The 19,090-nt window shown below is 41.7% G+C and overlaps 1 protein-coding gene across 1 annotated transcript in view; it reads left to right on the top strand.

Annotated features, from left to right (window-relative positions):
• Positions 1 to 2,960: 2,960 nt before the first annotated feature.
• Positions 2,961 to 19,090, top strand: part of LRRC40 (leucine rich repeat containing 40) — a 31,378-nt gene continuing 15,248 nt past the window's right edge. Inside the window, exons 1-9 of the mRNA XM_065409901.1 lie at positions 2,961 to 3,111; positions 4,282 to 4,463; positions 6,240 to 6,313; positions 8,242 to 8,371; positions 9,058 to 9,181; positions 10,296 to 10,438; positions 11,914 to 12,086; positions 12,440 to 12,530; positions 16,650 to 16,695. Coding sequence (XP_065265973.1) covers positions 2,961 to 3,111; positions 4,282 to 4,463; positions 6,240 to 6,313; positions 8,242 to 8,371; positions 9,058 to 9,181; positions 10,296 to 10,438; positions 11,914 to 12,086; positions 12,440 to 12,530; positions 16,650 to 16,695 — 1,114 coding nt within the window. The remainder of the gene's footprint in view (positions 3,112 to 4,281; positions 4,464 to 6,239; positions 6,314 to 8,241; positions 8,372 to 9,057; positions 9,182 to 10,295; positions 10,439 to 11,913; positions 12,087 to 12,439; positions 12,531 to 16,649; positions 16,696 to 19,090) is intronic.

Here is a 19,090-nt window from a genome sequence, read left to right as displayed (position 1 = left end):
ATGCTTCTTGTCCTATTCTCAGGGGTTAAGGAGAATAATTTTTCTTCCGTCACCTTGTAACAACCTTTTATGTATTTGAAAACTGTTATCATGTCCCCTCCGAGTCTTCTCTTTTCCAGATTAAACAAATCCATTTTTTTCAATCTTCCCTCATAGGTCATGTTTTCTAGACCTGTAATCATTTTTGTTGCTCTTCTCTGGACTTTCTGCAATTTGCCCACGTTTTACCTGAAATGTGGTGCCCAGAACTGGATACAAATTCTTCAGTTGAGGCCTAATTAGCACAGAGTAGGGTGGAAGAATTACTTCTCATTTCTTGATTACAACACTCCTGCTAATACATCCCAGAATGATGTTTGCTTTTTTTGCAACAGTGTTACACTGTTTACTCATATTTAGCTTGTGATCCACTATGACCCCCAGATCATCGCTTTCCACAGTACTCCTTCCTAGGCAGTCATTTCCCATTTTGTATGTGTGCAACTGATTGTTCCTTCCTAAGTGGAGTACTTTACATTTGTCCTCATTGAATTTCATCCAGTTTACTTCAGACCATTTCTCCAGTTTGTCTAGATCATTTTGAATTTTAATCCTAGCCTCCAAAGCACTTGCAACCCCTCCCAACTTGGTATAGTCTGCAAACTTTATAAGTGTGCTCTCTATGCCATTATCTAAATCATTGATGAAGATATTGAACAGAACCGAATCCAGAACAGATTCCTGCGGGACCCCACTCGTTATGCCCTTCCAGCATGACTGTGAACCACTGATAACTACTCTCTGGAAACGATTTTCCAACCAGTTACACACCCACCTTCTAGAACAGCCTCTCCTCTAGAAGCTTTCTCCAACTTCTGAAATAAAAAATGGTCTCCGATATATTCCAGTAACTTTTGGATAGTCTGTGGCCTGCTGTATTATTTTCCAAACAGATGTCTGGGTAGTTGAATAATATATATAATAATAATAATTAATACCTTCTTAGGCCACTTCTCCAGTACAGTAGAATCAGTTATGGAATTCTATGGTGGGAGAAAAGGATGGGGGGAGGTGGGGAGCCTATCTCTTTCCATTTTTTCAGGGGACCTAGAATGAGAGGAAGACTGTGCTATGAGAAACATCCATCTTTCCTCTTTGAGGAAATGGGATTGGAAACCAGGCATGGGATATTTCTTTGCTTCATCAGGGGGGAGGAGGAGGGGAGGAAGAAGAAGAGTGTGTGTGGGAGGGATGGGGGAATTTCATGAAAGAGGCCATTGTCTCTCAGGGAGGAGAGTGTGCGGGGGGGGGGGGAGTCTCTCTCAGTGAGGATTGGGGTTTGAGAAATGGGAAATACAGCATGCATGCTCAGGACAGATGTCTTCGGGAAGCAGGTGTGGGAGGAGATGAAAATGAATAGAGGATAGGGTGACCAGATGTCCTGATTTTGTGGGGACAGTCCTGATATTTGGGACTTTTTTTTATATGGGCTTCTATTACCCCCCACCCCCTGTCCCGATTTTTCACACTTGCTATCTGGTGACCCTAATAGAGGATGAGTGTCTGTTATAGAGAAACATCAAGAGTTAGAAGGGATGTAGCTGGGGGAAGAACAGCCTTCCCACCAGAATTGTATTGTCTTGGTGTGGGAGAGTTGTCCACCATTAATCTCCCCCAAATACATTTGATAGCAAAACCATCAGCGTATATTATTTTAAAACAAGACAATTCCACATACTGACCACATTAAATGTGACCTGTAAAAGAAAACAAACTTTGTTTTAGTGCCCTTTGTGTTTGTTTATGGTACATAAAGAAGTTTTGAAACAGGGTTGGTTTTTTTTCTGTTTGCTTTTTCTTAGAAATTTCAGGAATGGCAAATCTCCCCTGTTTTCATTTGAGGACTTCTGGATAACTGAGGGGATTGGGGTCTTTCTCCATCTTTAGCTGAAGATGCAGACATGCTGAATGTTCAACAAAGAGTTTTTCTCCAAAGTATTTGTTAAATAGTTTACAAAATTATTAATGAGCAAAGTTTTAAATGGTCTGATTAGATATCCTGTCCTACCGCAATCAGACTTCACTTGCCTGGCCTCTCTAACATAATATAAATATATTAGCTCTCCTATTATGCATGGGGTCTTCTGAGAAAAACAGGGTTTCTCTGGAGGGAGCAGGAGCACTCTTAGACCTCAATTTGAAATGAGGTGAATCGTTCGCAAAGCTTTTCTCCCAGGTGTTTGTCAGAAGTTTGAGTAAACTAGGTTTTTACAAAACAATCACAAGGTTTTAAAGTGTGATTCTACTCTGAAAAGTTACTTTGTGGAAGGACGTTGTGGGGTTCGGGGTTTATTTTCTCAGGATGACTCCAGATCCAATCCGTTCAGTTTACAAGATGGTTTTTCTAACTGCCATCTCTACAAACTCACTCAGCCCGGGGTCTAAAAGTTAACCTGGAGCCTCTCCGGCTCACACATCAGTAAGGAAGTAGTAAGGAAGGGCTCGAGCAAGATTCAGAAGGGACTTGGATATTTCGATGGATAGAAGACTACCCCGCGGGGTTAATGCCATTTGCTAACAAACTGCGGATGGCGGTGGTCACTGACCCATGCATCGCGCTCGGCACTGCTAGGTTCCCCCTTTAACACAGGATGACAAAACACCACCACGGACACAAGGAGAAGTCGGGGGGGGGGGGAGTGAATTGTAGCCAGCGAGGAGGAATGGGGGCAGATTTCCCAGACTCACTGAGGCGGCGGACAGGGCCTGAAGGGGTGATTGGGGCAGAGGGGCCCACGTTGGGGGTGGAGTTGCGGCAGAGGCAGCCTGGAGGCAGGCGGTGACCCCACCCCACTGCGCCCGCCGGCGCTGAACGCGGAGGCCGTGGCTGGCTCCGCCCGCCTCCCTGGTTTGGGGGGCGGGCTGACGCGGTCGAGGGGAGGCTGGGTCTGGGCGGGCCGCGTGCGGCGCTCTGTGGGGACATGGCGGCGGCACGCCGAGGGAAAGCGAGAGATCCTCGCGCCGGCTTCAGGCAGGACGCGGGGGAGCCGGGGCCCGCGGTGCCGCAGGGGCTGATCAGAGCGGCCAGGAAGAACGGCCAGTTAAACCTGGCAGGCCGCGACCTGAGTGAGGGTGAGAGCGAGAGCCTAGGGCTGCTCCCCTGCCCGGTGTGTGGGGCTCCCCGGCAGGTGGGGGGCGGGCTCGCTCGAAGGCATGAAGGAGACCGGCGTATCCCTCCCCCTTGTGCGCCGAGGCCAGGCCCTGCCCTTCCCCCAGGGGCAGACATGCTGCCACCCCACCGCCCAGGGAAGGGGCACCTGGCTCACCGTGCTGGGTAGGTGGGTGCCCCATGGCAGGGCTGGGATCCCTGGGCGGGCTGCTCCAGAGTCCGCCACGGGACTCAAGGCGAGTGCTTCACATTAGGGCCATGCGGGTAAGGGGGGTGCCAGGCTGTCCCCCTTGCGGGATCTGAATAACCCGGGGCACTGTTAATGCAGCGCTTTGAAGATGTGATGCTACATGTTTGTTTTATCCGCCCATGTGTGGGCCTGGGCTTGTATGTTAAATAGGGCTCCCGTTGTTGCTAAGGCTGGTAGATCCGAACTGGTAGGTGACTTTCGCAAAAAGTCTTCTGATAGCTAGGATCCCAACCACATAGGGCTTGGGAATGCCATTGGAAGGTAGGTCATAATTGTGATGTGCTCTCTTTGTATAAGGCTAACCCTGGCAATAAGCGAGCTGATGGATTCTGCTCTAGCTGAAGCTTCTGGACAGTCCTGAGGGATAGCGCATTATAATACTTAACTCAACTCTGGATGTTACAAAGGCATAGGTTCAAATAAAAAAAAAAAAAGGATGTGGCTGTTGCAACCAAGCACAGATTATTAAAAAAGGTCCTTTAGAGTTTAGACAAGCAGTGGCACCTGGCTGTTCAGGAGCAGCTGGGGATTCTGTAGATTCCCAGAATTGTAAATGCCTTTTTCAAGCCCTTTCAGTTATGAGGATCTGACACCTTCTTCCTCACACTCTCCATGATGCTCAGCCAATTCAGCTGGTTTAACTACAATTTATGATTACATAAGTACTTTGGTTAAGAATGAGAGCTGATCAGAAAATAGGGGGGAAATACTAGTGAAAGTAGTCAATTTTTTGTCCATTTCATTTGAACAAATATTCCAACCAGCACTGTGAAGAATAAAGTTATTAAACATTTTTGGATAACCACAGTGATGACAGTAAAAGCTTAAGGTTAAATATTGGAGACGTTTATTGTACAAATATGCCACTTTTGTTTGTGTGTAGTACCTGCGAATGTGTGGCGAATAAATTTGGATATTCCGGAGGAAGCCCATCAAAATCTGTCTTTTGGTGCTGCTGATCGCTGGTGGGAGCAAACAGATCTGACCAAACTCATCTTAGCCTCAAACAAACTGCAGTGTCTTTCTGAGGATGTCAGACTTTTGCCTGCTCTCACTGTACTGGATGTAAGTAAAGAGCACCTGTTATCAGATTGTGCTTGCATTCTGGAAGGGTGGGGGAAGGACTAGATTTCCTCACAGAGGTCTCAAGTTCCCCTCTCTTGTATTAAATGCTGGATGTATTAAAGTGGTATTGGTGTGTTCCTAGGGAAATGTAGGAATTGTTATAACATATCAGATTAATGGTGCATCTAATCTAGTATCCTGTTTTTGACAGTGGCCAGAACCAAATTTTCCACAGGAAGGTCCCGCATACTCCATAATGGACAATTATTTATAACTTGCCTGTGAGGACCAAAGTCCAGTCCTCCTCCTTGATAGAGATTTGCCTAGATAGTGTCTTTGAGGAGAAAAGGCACCTGGGGGATCGTCAGGACCCAAAACAGAATTTTGAGTCCCTCGTCTACACTCCTTCCCCAGAAACTCTCTAGGTATTTATTTAGCCACCATCACAATTGTATCTCAGTACCTCAGGTTTCTAGTATATTAGTAATCACAAGAGCACTGCAGTAACACTGTAATATCTTGTGTTCTGGCACCTGGAGTGCTGCAGAGGCAATGTGCTCAGATCCTGTCAGCATGAAAGCATACTTTGATGCCCTTAACAAGCTGAAACAGTGGTACTGGTTGGTTTGGGAGAGAGTTGTTTCTTCTTTCCTGGAGGGAAGGTTGCCCTGGCAATGCCCTTTTCTGGATGGTAGCGGCGAATAAGGGCATTTGGATAGGGTTCTTGGGAGGATCACTGAAGGAGTGAAAAATTAAGGAATAGATGTACTCAGAACTTGGAGTCAAGTATCGGGGGGGTAGCCATGTTAGTCTGTATCCACAAAAACAACAAGGAGTCCGGTGGCACCTTAAAGACTAACAGATTTATTTGGGCTTCTGTGGGTAAAAAAACTCACTTCTTCAGATGCATGGAGTGAAAGTTACAGATGCAGGCATTATATAATGACACATGAAGAGAAGGGAGTATCTCACAGTATTCACAGTGGCACATGAAGAGAAGGGAGTACCTCACCAGTGTTCTCCACTTGTGAGGTACTCCCTTCTCTTCATGTGTCATTATATAATGCCTGCATCTGTAACTTTCACTCCATGCATCTGAAGAAGTGAGGTTTTTTACCTATGAAAGCTTATGCCCAAATAAATCTGTTAGTCTTTAAGGTGCCACAGGACTCCTTGTTGTTTTTTCAGAACTTGGAAAAACTTAGATACAGCCAGAGGTAGATACAGAAGATCAGAATGTGTGTGTGTGGTTGGTTGGTTGGTTAGGGGGAATCTCAAATCAAAGGATTCAGCTATAGCACTTTGCGATAGACTTGCCCCCATCAAGCTGCTGGGAAGAAGAGAACTGGACTTCCCAGTAGAGAAATGTCTTTCATCTTGACTTCAAAGTGTCTGGTAAATTCTCCTCTGCCCCTTTCCTCCTGTCTGCCGGGGGGAAAAAGCAGAGCTTTACTGCCTGTCTGCCAATGGGAGGGGGGGCCTCCCCTGTACCCCATTAGAAGGAGGCTGTTTTTTTCACTTTCCCCCAACCTTTTTAGTTCATCTCTCACCTCTGCTTCTCACAGCTTTTCCTGTCAACTGAGTGAAGCTTTTATCAGACAGGTAACTCTGTAGTGTTCTATTAGTAATGAAATTATCCTGACAATTTGCACTTGTCAAGGCCCTTGTACAAAAATTTCTTTTGTATGCACATAGCATAGTTTGTTTCTTGACTATATTAAAAAAAAAAAAGGGTATTGATAAGCAGTTACACTTCTAAAACCTTTTTGTTTCTAGGTACATGATAATCAGCTGACAACTATTCCTTCTGCTATAGGATTTTTGGAAAATCTTCAGAAGCTCAGTGTCAGGTAAATATGTTTTACAAATCTGAATACAGTAAATATGCGTTGAGTGGTTAAGAAACTTAAAATCTTCTAAAATTGTCTTCCTGTAATTTAAGAAAAGCTCTCTAAACCAGCACTGTGTTCAGTGTTATTAAATGTGTTTGTAGCAGTGAGGGGAGAACTTTGTGAGTGTAGTCAGGCTTTCAATTTGATATTTTAGTGTAAAGTTCATAAAATGACAAAGTCCCATTTTGGTCCTTGATTGTGCAAAGAGAATCATGCAGATAAACTGCTATGCCTAGGTAGACAAATTGCACAGGCATTGGGGTCTGCCTTCATGGTTCTACTTGCAGGATTGAGGCCTTGATTTGTCACCTTTTTAAACTGTTATTGGTCAATGATTATGTTCATTGGTTTTTCTATACACAGTTCTTCCGGCTAATTTTCAGAGCTTTTAGCCCAGTGACGTTAATCCTTACTTGTGTAAGTGTACATCTCAGACCCAAGACCCTGGATCTCTCAGGTTTCAGTTCTTAGAAGTGTTGTGACTAAGTCATATTTTTATCTGGAATGTGATCCCCACTGCTGACACTTGACACACGTAAGGATGCTTGGAGAAAACAGTGGTCTGAGCATGCTCACGAGTCATGTAAAATTGTCGTGAAAATTTACCAGCTCAGATACAGAATCTACTCATTTGATTGACTGATAATAGAAAAATGTAATGACATTCCATTTGCCTGTTGAGGTCTGTGGGCGGGGGTCCCGCCCCCCTTCTCCCCCCCCCCCCCCCAATATCTTCTGGGACTAGTTAGTGAATAGAATTCTGGCAAGGCAGCCCTAAAAACAAACGGACAGCACTTCTTTCATGAAGAAGGCCAACATTATTTGTATTTAAACACATTCAGTGAAAGAGTGGGAGCCTGAGTCTTGGAGATGTCACTGCTCACTGAAAACATATGTTGTCTCTACATTTAAATATTTTTGATGTCATAAAACTTCAGTTTGATTTCCTGATAAATGTACACTATATGTTGTTACTCCTCCTATCTCGTGACAAATAAGGATGTTGAAGATTCCGGGCACTAAGGATGGAGTTTTTCAAAAGTGCAAAGGGAGCTACGCGCCCAACTCTCTTAACTCATTAAAAGTCAACGAGAGTTGGGGATTCAATTCCTTCATTACTTCTGAAAGTCTTGGACTAAGTTACTATATATAGCAAGGTGCATTGCTTTCTGGTGATTAGGCGCTTGATCTGAAGCACACTGAAGTGAACTGAAGTCTGTCCATTGACTTCAGTGAGCTTTGGCTCAGATCCTGGACTTGCAAGGCACCTCCACAAGCCTTTATGCTCTTTTTTTGTCTCTGTATTGACAGAATTTGTTTTTGTACTTCATGAACATATTTAAAACACTGAAAACCTCAATATTTGGGTTTTGATATGATCAGGGAAGGCCTTTCCTTAGTCTTGTGGTAGTTTTTAGGTTTTCATCTATACTTCAAAGGAAGATGTGCGCTCAGTCTAACAGCTTCAGTTTAAAGGATAAAAAGTACTCTTCATATGGAATGTGTTTGACAATGAAACTTTAAAAGCGTATTCGTGTTGAAAAGTGGTTCTTACCATATGAACCTTCAGATTTGTGGACTGAAAAATATAGGTACAATTTTCTTTAAGATGCTGTCTGGTAGAATAGCAACTAGGCAAGATTCAGCTGAAGCGTAACTTCAGATGGTGGTTTAAAGTCGTCTTGAGCCAATAAACATAGGGGAGGACAACCTAGAAAACTAACCATTAAAAATCTGCTTAATATTTATATCCATTTACATTTGTACTACTACCTTAACCTTAACTATCTTGCACAGTGCTGTGTGAAACAGAAATATTTCAAACAGTTGAATTTAGAACAGGTTCATACTCCTGTATCCCTTCACATTTATTATTTTATTACTAGTCACAACAAGCTGAAAAATATTCCAGAAGAGCTGACACAGTTGAAACACTTGAAGAGCCTACTTCTCCAACACAATGAGTTGAGTCATTTACCGGATGGGTTTGGACAGCTTATCAGTTTAGAAGAGTTAGTAAGTTGCGTCTTTTTCTAATGGATTTTTTTTATTGGTTAGCTGGTTTATCTGTACTTCGCTATTGGCAGTTCAAAAACTTTGAACTTTGTCTTTGACAGGGCTACCACCTACACCCACTTCATAAGTATTTTAAAATATTCTAATGATTTCTGGGTACCATTGGATGTGACACTATGTCTGATTGAAACCATGTTATTTAGTTTGCCAAATATTAGAGCTTTTTGCAGCATCACACTTAGCTAAAGACAATAGATGTAAAGTTTATTATCTTGAAGTTAATATTAAACCCTTTCCAAAGTCTTTCAAATGTGTAGCAAAAAAATCAAAGGGACCTGGGCTCCTAAGTCACTTAGGCACTTGTGAATATCTCACCCCTGGTTGTCGTCACGGACAGCTCAATGAAATAATCTATCAATACATAGCAGCGGTTAAAGAAAAGCCAACAAAATGTAAGGATGTTTGAAGCATGGGATAGAAAAACTACTGTATTTGACGCTACTCTCACCACTACTGGAGAACCATGTCTTCTGCTCTTGTCCCTAAACGAGGGAAACTCCCAAACATGCTACCCAACTACATTTGATGTTCTCTCTCAGTGATTAACTTTGCACATGGGCTGTTTCTAAACACTCTTCAAAGCCATTTTGTCTACCATGTCTCAATTATTTTTTTTCCCCGCCCAGGATCTTTCCAACAACCAACTTGCAACCATTCCATCCAGTTTTGCTTCCCTAACCAGTTTGGTGCGACTCAATTTGGCCCATAACCAACTGAAGAACCTGCCAGCAGAAATCAGCGCAATGAAAAGTAAACTAGTTTCCCACAGCATTTTAAATGTCTTACAATAAATCTATAGTCTCTTGTCTTGAAAGATGTTGCTTGCATTTTTATTGCAGCTGAATAAATAGGTATAATGTGAGGTACTGTAAATGGCTGAAATTAGTCATAGCTCATGGGTTCTCTGGATATCAAACTTCAGGTTTCCGATAGCTGTCATTTCTTGATGGAACGTGAGGAGTAATCAAAGAAGAGCAAGGATAAACCTTGTTCTGCTTAGAGGCTAGTGTTCTGGTTAAGATTATATAACAGATGAGCCTTTTCCTTATGGCATATGCTGTATGGAAAACCAAGCGCATAAAGGAGGTGGTGGAATTAGAGCTGGAGAAAGTATAAATGGATTACTTGTAAAAGTTCAGCTTTAATCTTTGAATCATCTTAAATCATCAGGCTTAATAGCCATTTAAGCTAAATATGGACCGTAATTGCTGTAGCAGATAAAGAGGAACAGATTGTGTACTGATGGTAGACTGTTAGGCCTGGTCTACGTGAATAACGTAGCTGAAGTTGACGTACTTGGATCGACGTACCGTGGCGTCTTCGCCACAGTGAGTCGACTGCTGCCGCTCCCCCGTCGACTCTACCTGCGCCTCTCGCTGAGCTGGAGTACAGGAGTTGACGGGAGAGGCCTTGGGGCTCGATTTATTGCGTATAAACTAGACGCGATAAATCAATTCCCGCTGGATCGATCGCTGCCTGCCGATCCAGCCAGTAGTGAAGACATACCCTAAGTTTCTAAACTGACATACTTTAACTATGTGTAGACTAGCTTGTGATCCCTCCATACCACCTCCAATCCCAGCCCCCAAACAAGGCCTACTATGTGGCCAACTCTCTGCATTGTCATTGAATACTTAATATTTAATGTGGATAGAGTACTCTGAAAATCTTTGAAGTCTGTTTATAATTAGACAAACAGAAAGCTTTTGCAAACACTGAAGGTGTAGGTATTTCTGAAATTGACAGCTGCCACATAAAGCTTATTTTAGAAAAGCATATTTTGGGTGCCATCTGCATCTCTAGTAAAAGTAAATTTTAGAATTTTTGATATTTCAGTTTTTCACCACTGAAATTATTTCTCTAGGCTTAAAACAACTGGATTGTACTAAAAACCAGTTGGAAACCATACCTTCTGAACTGGCCAGCATGGCATCTTTAGAACAGCTTTATCTAAGAAAAAATAAATTACAGTATTTACCAGAATTTCCATCATGCAAGTTACTGAAGGTAAGTTTTGTTACAGCTTTTGTAATCTAAATGGGTTCGGAGTAAACTTTTTTTCTTAACCTTGCTTTGTTGTTGTGAACATGTAAATTATCACAAATTACTTTAAACGTTATCTTAACAATTCTGTGCCTAGCATTATAGTTTATCAGTGTGCACAGTAATAACAGTTACAAGTAACAGTTAAACTTAAACTGGAAGACAAATCTACAACTATCTTTAAATTTGGGAAAATAAAAATGAGGATTATGGGGAATGACTGAAAAAACTGAATGTAATAATATACAGTAGATATATGATTTATACTAGTCTCTAGAAATGCTTTGTTGTTCCAAGCATTTTGTAAAATGATGGGCTTGTCCGTCTGATCTGTACCTAGCAGGAAGATGGACCTGTCTTGAGTAAGAATATTCTGAAAGCTTATATGAGAAGCACATCTCTCCATGTATAGACTGTAAATTCTATTCACATTTGTTTTATGATTTGAGAACTGCATCTTGAGTGCAGAAGGCAAAACCTAAAATAAATCCCATTGACATCTGCAAGGCGTGCTTTTGTTGCATTCTGTGAGTCATATAGATATACACAGAGTCATATAGTGTAAACCTATAGCAAAACCTACGTGGATCAATGTGCTGTGATGTCCGAAGATCCAGATTTACTGGAAAGGAAGTTATTGCTATTCCTAGCTTTTTGTTGCAGGGAAGATATATAGTCTTTCTATACATACAAACCATATACCCAAATGTTCGTTTGTGACCAAAATTCTTAATACTTGATGATGCAGGATCTTGCATATTAGCTGAGTGACAGACTATATAGAATGCCTATTGTGTTGTGGTTTATAAGTCTCTATTGAAGTTTCTTAAATGTTTTGATGAGGAAAGATTTGTCTTCTGTATGTAAGTGGGGATCCTACAAGGGAACCTACCCCCTTTCTTTTCTACATACTTCTTCTCTTCCTCCCATGCTTTGAGACATGTATGCTTTGAGAGCATATCTGCTTTATTTACAGTTAGCCCCATAACTTTTTAATATTAATCATCAATTAGTATAAGTATCTTTGGTAGGGGACAGTAGTTTTTTATAACATGAGAAATATATACGAAAGGGCTATGAAGGAAATGAAAAAAATTCTCCTCTTTAGTAATTAGGCCATGTACTATATTGTAAATGAATTATCTGTGGTATCTATAACAATGATAGTGTTGTTACTTTTCAATAACAAACCCTTCAGAAATGGGATAAGCAACAGAGCTTTAAGGACAAAAAAGATTTAAGGCTAACTTTTTCAAATGTGGGTTCCTGCAGTTAGGTTTTTAAGATCAAGATTTTCAGAAGTGACTTGTAATTATGAACATTACCCCCTTCACTTTGTCAAGTTGGACACCCTAAAATGGAGGTGCAGTGTCAGAATTGAGATGAGTAAATTACATTTTGCCACAGAAATATAATTTTGATGCTCTCTGCTTCAATAGGAGTTACATGTTGGTGAAAATCAGATTGAAGTGTTAAGTGCAGAGCATCTTAAGCATCTGAATTCTCTCTGCGTGTTAGAGCTTAGAGATAACAAGCTAAAATCACTGCCTGATGAAATTACTCTGCTTCAGGGGTTGGAGCGACTTGACTTAACCAACAATGATATCAGTAGGTAAGATTAAAAACCACATGAATCTGTGGTGAGGCATAACTAATGAAATCAGTCTTCATTGTTTGAAGCAGTGAATTATTATTCTAATAATTCTGTAGTTATAAACTTACATTGTGCTTCAGTATTTTTGTAAAACAACTAAATGATTTGGTTATAAAATAAAATTGAACCCTGAGGTGGTTCTTCTGATTCACTTTACCTTTTGTGGTCTTGATTCCACTACATCATCTTTCTTACATGTGATATCCTTGTGTATCTAAGATTCAGATTAGTAGGTGATCTGACTGACTGGTGCTAATCATATTCTACTTTTGTTGAAGTCACTCTCTGAAATGAGCTACTTCTATTTGCAGCTTGCCTTGTGCTCTGGGGAATCTTCCTCAGTTGAAACTCCTGGCATTAGAGGGAAATCCTTTGAGAACTATTCGAAGAGACATGTTACAGGTAAGTACACTTAGGAATCAAATACAGCTTGATATATCAAACTATGTTAAAGGACTTTATTAAAATTACAAAGGCAAGCTCTCAAAAGTTAGGGAATGCCAGAATTAAGGTTGATTGTGTAACCTTAATTATGTTGTCTCCTGCCATATGTATGCATTATGATAGTCTTTAGTTACATTATTATATCCTGTCTTTTTCCACAGAACCCCTACCTTATTCAGTGCACAGGATGGATGATGATAAATTAATGAGTAGCTATTCAATAGTGTTTTCTCCTCATTCTTCAGTGTGTGGCCTGCATACTATTCAAACCCTGCTCTGAATACAGAATTATTAATTTCCTTGTGGGCTTTTCTGTGGCACTGTGAAGGAATTGACTCCTTGTGGCCGGGTGCAGGTGTAGTAGACTCTCCTCTTTCTGGGTATGCCCTGAAGATAACTGCTCCAGCCCTGTAATGGTCTGCCCTCTCTTGTGACTCAGCCCTCCGTCCAGGTCCTATATTTATGTCTGCCCTATTGGGGATATATAAAGAGTCCAGCAATAGACAGACCTGTGGTCAGGCGAAGGGCTCCAGAACTCACCTGGTCGGGGTCTCAGGCTCTTGACTCTTCTTTGACTTCAAGGTCTTCTCTTGTCCAAATTCCCCCATATGAAGAACAGGCACCTGCCCTCTCCTAAGGTTCCAATTCCAGGTGCAATAGTAGGCAGCTAAATTATGCACCCAAAATACTATACTGCTGCTTCCCTGGATCACTTCCTACTAGTCCCCTCTTTCCCAATGCATAGTCACTAAAAAACTGAAATCAAAGGTAAAGTCTCAGACCTTCTGCATGTCCTTCCTCTTTGGGTTTGGCAAAGTCACCACAGCCAGAAAGCTCAGGCAGCTGGACCACCTGCAGTGCTTCTTCCCAGGAGCTGCATGTGAAGGTCACTTTATCTCCATTGTCTTCCCTCCTACAGAGCTGGTCTGTTCTCCTTTTGAGCTCCTCCTCCAAGCCATACATGCTTTGCAGGTGTGGCAGGGTAGGGTTCCCCAGGCCCAGAGTTGGTTCTTAATTCCTCCTTCCTGGTACAGGGTTTGAATACCCCGTCACAGGTTCTTATCACTATAGTATCTGAGTGCTTCAGAATGATTGTTTACAATACCCCTGTGAAGTGAGGGTATGGTATTATCCCCATTTTACAGATGGGGAACTGAGAAATTAAGGTCAGAAGTATCCGCTAATTTTGGCTGCCCAATTTGAGACAGCTAGAACCTGATTTTTCAGAGCACTTAGCATTATATAGCACTCTGTAGGTTCAGAGCAGAACTCCCATTGACTTCAGCTGCAGTTTTATGTGATTCAGCGCTTCTGTAAATCAGACCCCAGGATCTTAAATTAGGCACCAGTAAATGAGGAACACACAATCAGTAACCACATATGAAAAGTTCGGTTTAAATGAATTTCCTAGCATCATATAGAAGCTCTGTGCCAGAGGCAGGCATGGAATCCAGTTCCCCAGAACAGCATTCATCTGCCTTAGCCATGAGACCATCCATTTTCTTTCTGCAATTCTCTGCCTTGTTCACTACACACCTTTTCAGGGCGCACATTTACATGGGGTGTGTCAGGTTACAGCTCCTCTTCCAACTCCTCCAAAACCTCTTACTGAGATTCTGGTTGTGCTTCTTCTCTCACCTCTTGATTTTTGCACACCCATCTGTGGCTCCACAAAATTGCAGGACCACTTCGTCAACCTCCTGGCGTTGACCAGTGTGGCCACCCATCATACCAGGAGGAGGAAGCTGGATGCGGGGGATGCTCTTAGGCCCCACAGTCAATTTCCATTCCCTTCTCCAATCATGCCTCTGAGCAGAGTCCATTGACTCCCTGGACTCCTTTGAGGAGCAGTGGGTGCTGTCAGGGGTTCGCTGCTCGGTGTCCCCCTCTGATCTCTGATTTTTTTTTTTTTTTTTTTTTTAACCTTTGGAAAAACAGGTCATTTGTTGTCCCCAGAAATCAATTGTGGCCTGGGCTTAGTGGTTCATCCTCCTTAATTGAGGGGGCAGGCCTTTAGTTATGAGTGGGCCTAAACCTTTATGCTTCAGTACTACAAGTAGTACTTCAGCTTCTGCAATACTTCCAGTTTCTGCAACAAATGGGGCATGGGTCCTGTGGGAAAAATAGTACGTGAGCATGGAACTAAAGACTGTATCATAGTGAGTCATAAGGGGGACAAATTAAGGTTTCACAGGCAACATTAATTCTGGCACTTCCTAACTTTTGGGTGCTTAGCTTAGGAACCTTAATAATGTTCTTTTAATGTATTTTTTGTGTAATTTCCTATGTTTTTAAAAAGCAATTGAAAAATCAGAAATGCCATCGTTTGCTATTATATTGAAACCCACATGGTTCATCAGTGGGGTTGGAACCATTAGGTTCTCCACACAGACCTCTGCGCTTGAGCTAACAGAGTAACTGATAATAAGTAAGGTGTCCAGCTGGAGTGCTGTCCTCATAGAGGATGGCAGACCCACTTTGCCTGTGGGTTTGACATATATTAGCTGATAGCAGAGGAATGGTGAGACTCAAAAAACTTGGATTCTTCACCAGGTTCTAGAGGGGATTGTTCTCTAGTGATTGCAGATCCTTCTGCCCTGTCTCTTCCAATCTGTCCCAGTCCTGTCTCTTCCCCATCCCTGGCTCCTTGTCCCAGCCCCATTCTTCTTCCCTACATAGTCTCAGTCTCCATTCCTCAAGCTTCTCATCTCAGTCTCTGTGCCTAGCCAGTCCTAGTCTCCCACTCCCAAGTTGCCTGTTTGAGTCCCAATTCCCCCCTCCATTCCTAGTTTCTCTTGTTTCTACCCCAGCCCAACATCTTGTCCTCTGTCTCCTGGCCCAACCAGTTCCACCTAGCTCCTTCTTTGATCTCTCTCATCTGTTACCAGTTTCCAGTCTCTCACACTAGGTTCTTCATTCCATCTCAGTCTCCCACCCCAACCCTGCCTGGCTTCTTGTCCCAGTCTCCGATCTCTGTTTCCTTTTCCAGGTCTTTTTGCCCAGCCAGTCCCAGTACTCTCCCGATAGCCCAGCTCCTTGTCAAATGTCTTCATTCCCCCCCACTAATTTCTAATCCCAGTCTCCCTCCAGCTCCTCTTCAGATCTCAGTGGTATTCACTCCAGCATTCTGGTACAAATTTTTCCCCTCAGCACCTTTCAGTCCAAGTCTCCTCCATCACCAGCTCCTAATCCCGGTCTCCTTGCTCAACCAGTCCCAGCTTCCCTTCCCCCTTGGACTTTCAATCCCAGTCTCCATCCTCCCCCAACTCCCAGTCACAGTTTCTCTCTTCCCCTCCTCTCCAGTCCCAATCTCACTAGGCTCCTTGTCCAATCCTTTCCCTGCTGCTAGTCCAGCTCTTGTCCCCTCTGCATTCCAGTTAGGTTCCCTTCTCCATGCTGCCTGGGTCTCAGCAGGGAGATCACTGAGAGCACTTCAAATACAGGCTACATTTCCTAACCTTGCAGCAGCCAGAGTTGGCAATTAAAGGAAAAATCTGGCTTCACCCCTGTATCCTGGGGCAGGCAGAAACATGCTCAGTCACTTTGTGGGGAAGAGTGTACAGAAAACTGAACTGATCACTCTGTGAGGAACTCTCTACTGAGCTTGTATGAACTGAGATTTTTTCAAGGGCTTATTACATTTAGCCGAATCTGGGTTGATGTTCACAGGAACAGCCAAAGGCCCACCCCCTGCCAAATTTCAAGTCTTTGCTCCAAAGCATGAAGGCATTAGAGCTTTTTAAAGAAAAGGTTACCATAATATTTTAACATTGGCAAAACAATGTGGTTTTCTCTGACTTAATTGTTGGAAATGATTGACATTTTCCCCAAAAAATTAGCCTGAGGCAGATACCAGACATGGAAATCTTCAGCCCAAATGGTTAAAGTTTTTGGCAAAGTTGATAATCAACTGAAAACATGATGATATAGTGGAAAGTGTCAGGCAACCTTAATAACATGCAGTGCTATGAGCTTTCCCTACAATACTGACCCTTTTCATTCATTGTTTCTAATAAAATTTCAGAAATACTGATTGACGAGTGCTTTTATCTTCATGTTTTTTCTCTGCATTTTTAGAAAGGCACCCAAGAACTCCTGAAGTATCTGAGAAGCAAAATCCAAGGTACAGTATTACTTTGCAATATATGTTGAAAGAAGAGACTTTTTTTTTTTTTTTTTAAACTGTTGTGGCTTTAAATGCATTAGAACTTAGAACAAGTTGCCCTGGTTATCTTGTCCAGTTCTCCTAATATGATTAGCAGTGCTCTTTTTCCACAACAATTTGCTTTTATAATTTAACACTGATGTTCCTTTCCTCATTTTCACAGAGGATGACACCAATTTGACTATATCCAAATAATAAGAATTTGTTCTGGGGTATTTAGAATAATGATAATTTAAATTGCTTTCCTCTTGTGGTCGTATGAGTTTATGGCCTCTAAACTCTGCATAAGGAATTCAGATGGTAGCTTTTCTTCTGAACCTCCTAGTTGACCTACATCCTGCAGTTCACCATTTTTAAGCTCCTTCATCTGCCCAGTGGCTTGATTGTACAGTGAGAAATGCTGATCCTCTATTTGAGTGTTAATTGTACTTGCAAAATAACATTACCCTCGGGATTACAAATTTAAACTGCCCAAGGTAGGTGTATGTGTAGGTGAGTCTGCCTTAAATAATCTTTTATGACATGAGGACTTACTTTAGCTAATTAAGAATGTAAACAGTATTTTTGGATTGCCTGAAACTAAACATTCAAATCCAGGTCCATCTGAACTGGCTTCTCCCCATTTAGTAGTTTATTTCCATTAGCGATGTCGTGGCTAACATAAAAATCTTAAACTAGAGAATTAGATTGAATGTTTCAGGAGAGTTATTTCTCTGGACAGCCAGTTTGAAATTTTGGTGGGGTACTTTCCCCTTATGTTGAATAGAGAAAACTGATTTGATCTTGGAAGACATAGATGCTACATTTGAATCTAGCCTCTACCTCTCTGGATAGGAGAGTCAAAACGCTATGTAATAGTATGAAAGACCGTGGATAAAATTTTCAAAAGCACCTAAGTGAAAAATAAGAAAATAGATTGGGGGTGGGGGGTGGGAACTGAGCCCTAGCCACCCCACTGCCTGTGCTTGTTTCTGCTCTTTTCAAGAGAGAAAATGTGCACCATGAACCTTTCTAACCTATTGCTCAGGATCTTTCATTTAAATGTGTCTGTCATAAAGCTAATGGAAAAAATATGGTAGTATGCCTGAAAACAAATTAAATTATCTAGTTATTTGATTTACATGGTAAATAGGTGTATATATAAATAAATTGCCTCATACACTTATGAATTTAGAGAAACTTTCTCCATTTAATATAGAAGGGTCCTTGGTAGCTTATAGCCTGAGCATAGCTGTTTGAATACACATACTCAGTACCATTTTTCCTTCTAGTATAATACCTTTCACTGACTATGTATGGTTGATTTATTCCTTTTTATAATGTGTTTATCTCTTTGCACCAGAAGATGGCAGTATTAAACAATCAGTTCAGTGCCTTGTACAGGGTTGCACATGGCTTTTGAAATGTCAGGTTCTTCGATATTGTCCTGAAAAATTAAATACTAGCACTAACTGGGTAAAGTGAGTATGGATATAGGTAGTTTATCAGACTCACTTAGTTTATATAGAGATGCTATGTTGTAGATGATAAAGTTAGTTATACTTACACTTATTGCAATATCTATCTAGGTATTGCACCTGTTACTAGGACGTCTGAGAGCTAGATAAACTGATGACTGCAGCAGTCCTGTTTCATAGAAGTTTGGCTTGAAAAATAATGCATGTTGTTGTTTTTGACCCCTCTGTAGTAAAAGCATGACTGGATGTGTTAAAAGATAGGAAACAAAGGGTAGGTATGAATGGTCAGCTTTCAGAATGGAGAGAGGTAAATAGTGGTTTCCCCCAGGGGTCTGTTCTGGGACCAGTCCTATTCAACATATTCATAAATGATCTGGAAAAAGGGGTAAACAGTGTGGTGGCAAAATTTGCAGATGATACAAAATTACTAAAGATAGTTAAGACCCAGGTAGACTGCGAAGAGCTACAAAAGGATCTCTCAAAACTGCGTGACTGGGCAACAAAATGGCAGATGAAATGCAAAGTAATACACATTGGAAAGCATAATCCCAACTATACATATAAAATGATGGGGTCTAAATTAGCTGTTACCACTCAAGAAAGAGATCTTGGAGTCATTGTGGATAGTTCTCTGAAAACATCCACTCAATGTGCAGTGGCAGTCAAAAAAGTGAACAGAATGCTGGGAATAATTAAGAAAGGGATTGATAATAGGACAGAAAATATCATGTTGCCTCTGTATAAATCCATGGTATGCCCACATCTTGAATACTGTGTCCAGATGTGGTTGCCCCATCTCAAAAAAGATATATTGGAATTGGAAAAGGTTCAGAAAAGGGCAACAAATATGATTAGGGGTATGGAATGGCTTCTGTATGAGGAGAGATTGATAAGAC

Source organism: Emys orbicularis, chromosome 8, assembly GCF_028017835.1.
Source record: "Emys orbicularis isolate rEmyOrb1 chromosome 8, rEmyOrb1.hap1, whole genome shotgun sequence".
Taxonomy (NCBI): domain Eukaryota; kingdom Metazoa; phylum Chordata; order Testudines; family Emydidae; genus Emys; species Emys orbicularis.
This window is presented reverse-complemented; position numbering and strand designations above follow the sequence as displayed.